At 43.8% G+C, this 11,691-nt stretch overlaps 1 protein-coding gene across 3 annotated transcripts; it reads right to left on the bottom strand.

Annotated features, from left to right (window-relative positions):
* Nucleotides 1-921: 921 nt before the first annotated feature.
* Nucleotides 922-10,846, bottom strand: LOC117860686 (uncharacterized). 3 transcript variants are annotated; one of them, XM_034744062.2, is made up of 15 exons: nucleotides 10,512-10,846; nucleotides 9,975-10,063; nucleotides 9,672-9,738; nucleotides 9,476-9,591; nucleotides 5,479-5,545; nucleotides 5,308-5,356; nucleotides 5,063-5,148; nucleotides 4,605-4,858; nucleotides 4,463-4,518; nucleotides 4,132-4,217; nucleotides 3,512-3,604; nucleotides 2,588-2,951; nucleotides 1,930-2,453; nucleotides 1,586-1,814; nucleotides 922-1,515 (listed from the first exon to the last, which is right to left on the bottom strand). In XM_034744062.2, the coding sequence occupies exons 1-15, from the start codon at nucleotides 10,764-10,766 to the stop codon at nucleotides 1,301-1,303; spliced, it is 2,550 nt and encodes an 849-aa protein (XP_034599953.1). In that variant the 5' UTR covers nucleotides 10,767-10,846; the 3' UTR covers nucleotides 922-1,300. The 3 variants fall into 3 exon arrangements, with proteins under 3 accessions (XP_034599953.1, XP_034599955.1, XP_034599954.1); XM_034744064.2 differs by having other exon boundaries at nucleotides 9,476-9,586; nucleotides 10,512-10,563; XM_034744063.2 differs by having other exon boundaries at nucleotides 9,476-9,586; nucleotides 9,975-10,653.
* Between the last annotated feature and the right edge of the window lie 845 nt (nucleotides 10,847-11,691).

The raw sequence follows: 11,691 nt of genomic DNA on the forward strand, positions 1-11,691 counted from the left end.
TTAGTCAGCTTAAAACTAAACGCGTCCAGTTTACTTAGCACGCGATGCCATGATTAGACATGCCGACGCAGACAGGTTCAAGGAAGAAATTTCAGGGTTCGAAAAAGGATTCTCGGTGCTGCAGGGTCAGCTGGGAGATCGATCAACCACCAGAGAATATCTGGTTCCCATTGGCACATTGACAGAGTGCCGTGCAAGCAGCTTAAAAGTGACTTCCACAAGAAGATATATAGCTTCCTATGGGTTTATCGGTCGGTTTTTATACTAACAAGTTCCTGGTTTTACTACTTGTCAAATCCGTTTTACAATGTACGCAGAAAAACAATGTAACAAAATGCAATAAAGATTCAGCTATGTCACTTATAACCCGGTATCGACTACAGAATGAAGCTGTACCTCCATCGGCATCGACTAAAAACTGTACGCATGTTTTGGGTCCATTCTACACAAAGCTTGTTGTGCTAGCTACTTCTGCACGAGTGCAGTGTTCACATTTCGAGATGTTTTTTTGCTGTTTGCGCCGCCACAGCATAAATATGCTGACACTCATCTGTCACACTCAACACAAACCGGTGTGGAGGGAAGGGCGGATTGGCATCATATATGGTTAGTGCAATATGACGTATGAAATTCGCTACGTCCCGTTCATTGGTGAATGGTGATGTAAGGGTTGGAGAAGTAGCTTGATCCACCAGCATTTCTCATGTGAAAGGTTTGCCAGAGACCAGCGGAAAGGAAGAGAAGAACAACGTGCCTCCTTAAAAATCGATGGCTGCGTGAGTTGGTCCACACGAGTATTTTCAACGGCGCAACCAGGTCGCTGGAGTATGTGCTCATGGCTTTCTTCACCAGCAAACCTCTCGTGTATGCTGGTCCACCGAAAGTGACCCCGTTTATAGATTTTGTCATTAGACATTATAATTGAGAATATTGATTTAATTATAACTTCAACAGACAAAGTAGGTTCAAAACTCAAAAGTAGTGGTTTTACATAGGGGTGCAAATTGCCTAATTGGTACACTATGTCTCCACCGACCCTCGACCCTCTTTAGTTCAATTCTTTAGGTAAAAAGAGGATCCATGGCGCACCAATTTGCACACCTAGTTGTGCTTCTGAAATCACTTGTTTACATGCAAGAATAGCACCGAACTTCACCGAATGTTGGATGATATTCGAATGGCCTCATGTAACAATAACACACTAAGTTACCGCGTCACCTCTATTTACTCGGACACCCTATGCTGCAGAAGCTCCGGATATGATATTTCACTTCTAGCTAGAGGTTCTTGATTATCGATCTCAGATTCTCATGATGTTACCATCTTCCCTGGTCAAATCCATTAACTTCTCATCTTCCTCTGCAGAGGCTTTAATCCCAAAGCGATATGCCATTCTTTCCAGCAGATCCGTCCTATCCGGTGGAGAAACCATGACATTCATTGTCCCCTTCCCTCTCCAGCAAACGATAGCAATTGTGGTGGGATCCTTCAAAATAGAATCTGCATTCTCATGCCCTGAAATATTTTTAAAAGCTACATTATTGTCGAGTCATTCTTTTAATCTTTGCATAAAGCATAATGTTACCTTCAAGTAACACTACAACACAGCAACCGGGCATCATGGATGCAGCTTCCTCCCCAAATCTGGAGTCGACAAAATGAGCAAAGTTGATGGTTCTGTATTGTAATAGGCGGTGGAAATCCAGTGGAGATGCATATAATATCCGCGTGCTGATGTATGGGAGAAGTAGTGATAAACCCTCATAAGACAACCTATATGCACATGAACAGCCATCCTTTGATCTATGCCTTTCCTGAAAGAGAATAAATAAAGAGCATATACTTTTTGAGTAAAATATGTATATTGTTCCAATGAAAATGTGAATGTTCCGGTAAAGAACATCAGGTTTTAGAGTATTTTATACTTACAAACATCTTTACGCCAAGCGAAGCAATCTTAAGCTGCTCACCAACTTCTTCATTCAGCTCCACGATTTCTTTAACTGATTTTGATATGTAATACATTCTCCTGGCATTATCAGTGCTTCTAGTCACCAGATAGCCTTCGAGTGGGAATGATTCCTTGATGCCAAAGAAGGATTTTATACTCTTTATCACCAATTCATCTTTAAAAAATAACACAGGATCAACCCCTTTCCACCTGCTCTGTTTTTGCAACTTCATTATGTCTCCTGATTCTTCTCGACCACTTTTTACATCATTGAAAACCATTTCAACTTCAGTTGAGTTCTTATCCTTTGAAGTTTGGTTGTCTGCGCTTAAATTCTGTCGCCTACCCAGCAGTTCAGCATCATCAACTTCAAGAACATTGTTCTGTTGACATGTCAAAATAGTTTCACATGGTCTTGTTTCTGGCTCAGGTTCTTTGTGAAGTTGCTTGATCCTGCCTTTCCCAAGTGTGTGCTGAACCTTAGTGCCCTGTATCTGACTGCCTGAATGAATGTGGAGCGCATTCAAGCATATCAGTGGTAGTACTAATTATGCATATAGGCATATCAGCCTATATTTAAACTTCCATGAAAGGTATAGAATGGACTCATTGAGAAGAAACTGAGTTTGAGATTACCATTCAAGGGAGACAATTTATGAAGAACGGCGATGAAAAATGCCCCGCTGTTTTGGTCATGAGGAACAATCCTCATGCACCGATGCAGTGGAAATTTTGAATTCACAACGTTAGATGTGCAATCTAGATTACTAGTGGGATCGGTAGAAACTCCATCCATATCATGATTAATGTTGCTTGTTTCTTCGATGTCGCAATTTCTTGAGAAGCTGCCCCTATTATCTGTATTTATTTCAACATAACCACATACAGCATGGCTTTCCTCAGTGATATTACTTGAAGGAAACATGCTCGGCAATACTACATTCTTCCTATCATGTGGAACATCATCATGAGTCTGAAACCAAGATCCTCGATCTTGTACCTGCAAGAGTCAGAAAAGGAACCGCTGGAATAACCAGAATAGGAAAACAAGAATCATGTTATAAAGAGAGAGAGTAGCAATTATCGCATTATTAACTTCAACCAATACACGTAAACCAAATAAAATGATATGTGACGTGAATTGGATCAAAATGCTTGTAGTAATGTCACATGCGCAAAAGAGGAACCAAAATAGATGGTATAGGCAGAATATATAGTGGCATTAGGAAAAACATCTCTGGAATCATGAACAAAGGCATATAGAGTGGTGAAAAGTTATGAGTATCTATAAATCGAGAGAGCCTAAAAAGAAATGAGACACTTGCGCTGACATGCTTAATTTACTTCTTCATGTAAATTATTATTAGTAAACTTAAAATCATCCTATCACCAAACAAAAGCCATTGATCCAGTATGTTGCACTTGATAAGTGCCAGATCCGTGAATCCAGACACAGGGGGCATCAAAATTTAATTAAGAATGAACAACCTTATTGGATAAAACACATAAAACAGAAAGTAACCAAGAGAACAACCATGATATAGATATAAGCACACAAACCTTCCAAGTGCTAAGCCCAGGACGCCGGACCAATTCAGGCAGCTCACTAGAAACATCAAGTAGTTCAACAGAGTTTCCATTTCTTCGAAGGAGCTTGATTATTAGATATATGAACAACATGCAAAAAGAATTTATGTTACAGAAGTGTAAAAAATGAATAGCAAACATAGCATCCTAAAGGAAAGCTAACTGTAAATAGTTAAGTTTTGAAAACCACACCAGAGCAAATAAAATATGAACTATAAAACCATTTTCTGCTAAAGATCCAACTTCTCAAAGTGATCAGAATAAAAATTGTTTTGTACTCTACAGATCTTCAAAGTTCTGATGAAGCAGTTCAGATTGAGGCTTGCGCCTAAGCTGCCTCATAAACCCACTTGCATGAGCCTATATGACACACAAGTTCAATTTTCCCAGACATCTTTTAGGATTCTGTAAGCACCATAACTGCCTTATTATACCATGACACAATAAGACACCCAAAAATATATGTCAAAACTGCTCCAGAAGGCCTTCAACAGCGCAGAGATTCTGCTCATTTCTAGGCTGGAAGTCACAAGAAAATAACACCTTTGTGTTCAGCAGATAAAAGGCAAGAAGCTATAGTAGATAGTAGATACCTCAGCTATGACAGCTTCATTTTCAACAGGATTCATTGAACAGGTTGAATAGACCATCCTTCCACCCACTTTAAGTAATGCAATACCTGAAGCAATAAATAAATATTGATATTACAGGTGTTAATCTTACAGCTTCGGAATCATATGGAGTAATTGGATGGTTCATATGATAAACATTAACGGAGGAAATCCGCAGAAATTCATAAGCAGGACTGTTTAACAACCCATGGTATACTGAAACTACTTGATTCATAGGTGATTCAAAGGTACTAGCTCGATTAGAATGAAAAATAAAGACCACACCAACAAATAAATATTAACAAATCCATACCACGCATAGCAATATTTACTTGCAGAAGATGAAGTTGGTTCCCCATGCCTGAGTTCCTGAATAACATAAACAGATTATGTATGACCTAAGGGTAAATATAGGGAAGCATAAAAGCAGCAGACAACAAAGAGTCAGGTCTTACCACTTCCTCCACATATCATGACCCTTGCGAATTGTCCCATCACCACTACAGGGAACATCACAAAGTACGCGGTCGAATTCTAACCTTTGTGATTTGCAGTTATCCTTATAAGCTTCTGAATAATCCTTTGCAAGAGAACAATTGGGAAAGTTTTGTGCTTCATGGTTTGTTACTATTAGGTTGGCAGTACACATTCTCTTTGTATTATGGATAAGGAGGTCGCATCTTTGCACATTGAGATCGTTGGCCATCACCTAATCAGTATTACAAAAGGGTAATATATAACTAAGGTATTCATTTATCGTAAGTCTGGAAATTATAACACAAATAGTTCTACTAGCTACATGTAACAACTAATACCACCAATAAATTGTGAATAAGGTTTCATTTCAAAAAAAATAGCCAGACTTATAAGAAGAATAGTTTTAGTGCCACATGTAATTGAAGGAGAAATGTACCAACGCTCCTGGAAGTAGCCCTGGTTCTTTTGATTGGTGAATCATTTCAAGTAACTGAAAAGTTTTAGAGCCTGGAGCAGCACACACTGCACAAGGTAGGCAAATAAATGTGAGGTTATACTATTGGAGATTTCTAATCCAATCAAAACAAAAGAGGACCTATTGGCATCTTGAAATAGTCAGTCAGCTTATATAGGAAGCACAGGATATTTAAGATAACAGAGAAGAATAACACAGGGACATACTATCAAGAATATGGTGATCAGGATGTACATTCAGAAACAATGGTGGAACCTGCAGAAATAAATTTGAATTATTGAAACAAGGCTTAATCTAAGAGAGTCGGGAAAGAAAACTAAGGTACGAGATAAATGTGGTGAAAAAAGTTCATTAGCAAATTGGTACAAGATGCCCACCATGCTAACAGCCTCTTGCCTAGTTATGTTACCAACCTCACTCTCATGCTTTAGAAACTCATGAAAACTGGAATGCACAAAATACTGAATCAATAAAGTAGATTAATCAAGAGCACAACAGGGTAGCAACAGCAATTAATTGTTGAGGATAGTTTGAAAGTGAAAAAAGGTAGGCATTGCAAATTTTACTGATGCAACTGAGCCCCTAACTTACACAATTCAGTAAGAAGCCTTGCTTATCATAGTGGCTAATCATTAGAGATTGTATAGCTGATTTATGCTTTCCATGTATACTTGATTGTATTCCTTGTATACCAAGCCATATTGGCTATATATATAAAAGGTCAACCCCCCCCCCCCCCCTCATTAGGGTGTGTGGTGTTTCCCCAAATCCTATCCACTATCTGTAATAAAGGGACTCATACCTTATGTCATTCATGTCAGTTAGGCAAACATGTGCGGTTACCTTTTTCTTCATCTAGTTCACGCAGTAATACTCCCTTTGAACTAGTGCATTGCGATGTTTGGACTTCTCCAGTTACTAGCATATCTGGTTGTCGTTACTACCTAGTTATTCTGGATGACTACTCGCATTTTGCTGGACCTTTCCTATGGTTCACAAATCCGAGGTTCCCACACACATTGTTAATTTCTGTGCCTACGCTCAAACACAATTTAGCCTACCCATTCAGAGCATCCAAGCGGACAACGGTACCGAGTTTGTCAACAAGACCCTCATGTCCTTCTTGACCTCTCGAGGTGTCCATTTGCGCCTATCGTGTCCCTACACCTCTCCACAGAATAGGAAAGTTGAACGTGTCCTCCGCACTCTAAACAATGTGACTCGTACCCTGCTGATCCACTCCTATATGGCCGCCACCTACTGGGCTGAGGCCCTAGCTACTGCTACCTACCTCCAACAGACGACCATGCTCCGCCATCCAGAATGACAATCCCTTCCGACTCCTCTATACACAGCCCCCTGAGTACTCACACATGCGTGTTTTCGGCTATTTATGTTATCCTAACACCTCCGCCACGGCACGCCACAAACTTGCCCCTCGCTCCACCGCATGCGTTTTTCTGGGTTACCCATCCTCTCACAAGGGCTACCGCTGCCTCAACTTGTCCACCCGCCGAGTCATTATTTCCCAGCACGTTGTCTTTGACGAGTCCTCTTTTCCTTTTTCCTCCCACCCTACCCCTCTGTCCCAGCTCGACTTCCTCCTGTCGACCCCCTCTGGGCTTCCCGCTGCTGCTGCTACGGTCGCTTCGTCCACGGACGTTGAGCAACCGCAGCCATCACCCGCTCTTTTGCAAGATGTTCCCGACGACGACCCGGCCATCCTGGTGCGTGGCCCGGTCTTGCGCCCAGCGCCCCTAGCCGCGCCGTTCCCATCCAAACCAGGCAGGTCTGTGACCAGGCACAGCGCCCTTGCCTCCACTCCGAGGTCCTCCACGCCTCCCAGTGGCGTGGCCTCTCCCCACGAAGGGTTTGCTCCCTCACCAGGGGTGCACCTGCCGGTGCTCCCACCTCTACAGCGCGACTTCCACCTTGTCTACGACCGTCGCCCACACCAGGCGGCTCCTACTCCTCCGCCTGTGCCCTAACAGGCGCTCGTTCCTCCTCCAACGCCTGTTCCAGCACCGGTGCCTGCTCCTCCTCCTGCGCCACACTGCCCGGTCACCCGCTCTGCAACTAGGACCATCCAACGGGTGCAGTACAGGAACCTCACCGCCACAACCTCCTCAACATCGCCATCGCCGCTCCCGGCAAACTACCACAGCGGGTTGGCCGATGCCAACTGGCATGCGGCCATGGCCGATGAGTACCAGGCTCTCGTCGACAACGACACTTGGCGTCTCGTTCCGTGGCCACCTGGCGCCAATGTTGTGATGGGCAAATGGATCTTTTAAGCATAAGTTCCACTCCGACGGCTCTCTTGCCCGCCACAAGGCGCGCTGGGTGGTCTGCGGCTTTTCTCAGCGCCACGGCATCGACTACGACGAGACGTTCAACCCGGTTGTCAAACCGACGACGATACAGACAGTCCTCAGCATCGCCACCTCCTGTGCCTGGCCGATCCATTAGCTGGACATGAAGAACGCCTTTCTTCACGGCTATCTCGAGGAGACCGTCTACTGCCAGCAACCTCCAAGCTTTGTCATCCCCGCCGCTCCTGATCACGTCTATCTGTTGCAGAAGTCCCTGTATGGCCTCAAGCAGGCCCTACGAGCATCGTACCAACGGTTCGCCTCCTTCATCCGCCAGCTTGGATTTGTCGCCTCCACCTCCAACACTTAAACAAAGAGGGAAACAAAGAGGGTACGAGTGTTGCCTAGTTGCTGCTGTACGTCGACGACATCATCCTCACCGCCTTGTCATCGACACTCCTTCAGCGCGTCATGGCCCGTCTCCACTCCGAGTTCGCCATGACGGACCTCGGCAACCTCCACCACTTCCTCGGCATCTCCATCACGCGCTCCCCCGACAGCCTGTTCTATCTCAGCGACAGTACGCCCTGGACCTCCTCCAGTGCGCTGGCATGGCTGAGTGTCACTCTACAGCAACTCCTGTTGACACTCATGCCAAGCTCTCGGCGACCGACGGCGCCAAGCTCAAGGATGGTTCTGAGTACAGGAGTCTTGCAGGGGCTCTTCAGTACCTCACCCTGACTCGACCTGACCTAGCGTACGCGGTCCAGCAGGTGTCTCTTCATGCATGATCCGCGCGAGCCCTATCTCGCGTTGATCAAGCGCATCCTGCACTACGTGAAGGGCACCCTCTGCTCCGAGCTCCACATCGGCACGGGCCCTGTCCAGTCCTTGACCGCTTACTCCGATGCGGACTGGGCTGGCTGCCTGGACTCTCGACGCTCCACCTCCGGCTTCCGCGTCTACCTCGGCAACAATCTGGTTTCTTGGTCCTCCAAGCGCCAGACCACCGTGTCCAAGTCTAGCACTGAGGCTGAGTACCGGGTTGTGGCTCATGTTGTTGCCGAGTGCTGCTGGCTTCGCCAGCTTCTTCAGGAGCTCCACGTCCCTCTCGCCTCGGCCACAGTTGTCTACTGCGACAACGTGAGCGCTGTCTACATGACAGCCAACCGATCCATCATCGGCGCACGAAGCACATTGAGATTTGCATTGGGACAGGTCTGAGTCCTCCATGTCCCGAACTCTCATCAGTTCACGGACATCATGGCGAAAGGTTTACCAGTTCAGCTGTTCACTGATTTTAGGTCCAGTCTTTGCGTTCGCGATCCTCCTGCTGCGACTGCGGGCGGGTATTAGAGATTGTATAGCTGATTTATGCTTTCCATGTATACTTGATTGTATTCCTTGTATAGCAAGCCATATTGGCTATATATATAAAAGGCCAGCCCCTCCCCCCCTCATTAGGGTGTGTGGTGTTTCCCCAAATCCTATCTCTCTACACTAATTAGTAATTACCAGCCTTGTGGTCAGAAATTGTGTTCACTCTGTTGAACAACTTCCACTTATCACTATCAAAGCTCGTTAAGAGATATCAACGTCAAAATGCAACACTGATGCACTATGAGTTTGGAGATTGAAAGGACAAGATGAAAAATATGGCAGGTTCAGATACCAACAAATGATATGAGTTGAAATTGCCAGCTTTGCCTAAACAACTTAAGCTTTTGAGGAAACTGGTTGGTCAAAAAACCCAATACTATATAACACAATGTTTCTAAATTTTTAATATTTAATTGTGGAACAGATATTTCCTAGGTTACCCTGATACTCCACCGATCTGGTGTGCTGATATCCGATACTTATTGGATATCCCAATACTTCTGACACAATACAACTCAGTTTGAAGCCAACTTCAAGCCCATTTCAGACATCTCCACCCCAACCCCAAATCCCCACCACATATTTACTGATGAAAAGGCAAGAATGTGTCGTGCTTACATTACATAGACTAAGCAAGATTCATGTCATGGCAAGATTTAAACATCATGCTGCAATTGATTACCTCTCGAGTGCCAGATTTTTCCTCAGTTCTTTCCGAGAGAAATTCAGATGCCATGCAAGATTGCCTGGATACCAAGGCAAGGGCCGGATAGCATCTTCTCCATACTCATTGCTAACCTTTGCAATCAATTACAGTACATTAGAAAATGTCAAGGACTGGGGAAGGTGAAATTCATAGACGATGGAGAAAAGCCAACCTCACTCTCCAAAGATTGCCTAAAGTCATTTTCCAACTTTGAGCAGATATCTTTATAGAACTGGCAACTGAAAAGGAAAGTTAAAGTGTAAACCTTCAGCTTACATGGTAAGCAATAGTAGAAGATGAACTAATGTATTCGTGTATCAAATATGCAAAACAAAAACTAAATTTAGTCTTTGTGAGAACAGCAGGATATTGCCTAATAAAATAAAATGTGGAGTTACACAAACCAAGGACTCGAATAATTTAATCAAGAGCTCAGTGGCGAATCCCGATTTCACTTCAGAGTAACAAGCATTACCTGGCGTTGATCCTAAAAGTTGCTGGTAATGGTTTCCGTAAGAAACTCATGAACACATCCCACTCCTCCTTGTGGACAATTTGCTGAACCTGCCCAACCAATTACCCAAACATGCAAGTGCAATCGCACAAACATCCAGATGAACAAGATCCTGAAACCAAGTCCTTTTCTACACAGCATCATGACTAAATTTGAAGATTAAACTCGCAAGAGTAAATAGGGGTAATCAATTAACCATATTCCCTAGAATTTTGAATGGCTACATAGCTTCCTGTAATTTTCTTTTTTCTGTCTTGTAAACTCAATATATAACCAGTAGGGGTAAAACCCCTCCTGTTACATAAAAAAATCAATTAACCATAGATCTAAGATACAGAATGTTTGTTCATTATATGAACACACTTGTCATTACTGCAGCAACAAATCATTTCAATCTCAACAAGCGGCCACTCAGAAACTGCAGCCTGATTCACTTCAAATCGCACCAATGCGATAGATAAGAAGGAAGCCATGTGAAATAAAAAAAAGGTAACACACCTTATAGTACTCCTCGAAGGCAGCGTTCTCGAGTGCTGGTGGCTGCCACAAGGGATTGACCTCACCGCCGGTAGCGGCGGCGGCGGCAGGAGGAGAGATCCGGGGACTCTGCCTCCAGAGGCTCTCGAGCGCCTGCGTGAAGTGGCGGCCCTGCGTGCGGCCGCGCTTCCTTTCGCTTCCCCCGACGCATCGCCTCCGCTGGCCGCCGGCGACGATGCGGTGGTGGAGCGAGACGGGGGACCTCGCGGCTAACATGCCAGCATTTCGTGTTCGTGGGGTTTGGGGGTGAGGTGGGTAGTTTGGGGACTCTCGGGTTTAGCCGTTTGAAGGCTGTCGCTCAGCTATCCGGATAATGCAGTTGATCGAGGAGATACTATTCCTGAAAGTGGAAGATGCACAATTCCTAGTACAACCTTTGGTTTGGAATTTATCAAGCTGTTTGCTCTTTGCTGGAAGTGGAAGGAGTGGCACGATAATGGAGGATCTTATCGTAATTTCAAAATCTAAGCATGTTTGGAATATTATCATATGACAAAAAAATCATAGGATGATCCCAAATGGTTATTCTCCAAAAACTAAGGATGATCCCATCATAAATCTTTGTTTTCAACATAATTTGATTCATCAAACCAAACACTTCTACCTAAATCGTCTTTGAGGTACCACATGCCTTTTTCCACCTAATAGGGCATGAATGCATTGAAACCCTTAGACACAAGTTTTAACGTGCTTTTTTTTAAAACGTGATAAGAACCAAAGATGATTTCAAGTTTTGACTAGTTCAAACCGAATGTACAAGCGAGAGCAGGCTATTACCTACAGAACATAGTCACAAATCGATAAAGTTTGCATAAATTTTAAGAGTCCATCCACGATGGCAGCATGGCACCCATTTTGCACACGACTTTTATGATCACCCGACAACCTAGAAGAGAAAATCAGAGGTAACACTCGAAAGATATTGCAAAAGTAATGTCATATTACCACTCATTCATCGCCATTTCAATCATACTAGTGAAGATGTACGTGCCGTAGGCACATGTTTTCAAAAAATCTACCAAATAAGAATCCTATATTTATATAAATTGTAGTAAAGCAAGGATGCATTTTTGAAAAACTTAAACACAAATTTTTAATTCAGTAATCAGTTTAGCATAACATAAATTGAAATTATTTAAGA

The sequence above is a fragment of the Setaria viridis genome, chromosome 6 (genome assembly GCF_005286985.2).
Source record: "Setaria viridis chromosome 6, Setaria_viridis_v4.0, whole genome shotgun sequence".
NCBI classification, from domain to species: Eukaryota; Viridiplantae; Streptophyta; class Magnoliopsida; order Poales; family Poaceae; genus Setaria; species Setaria viridis.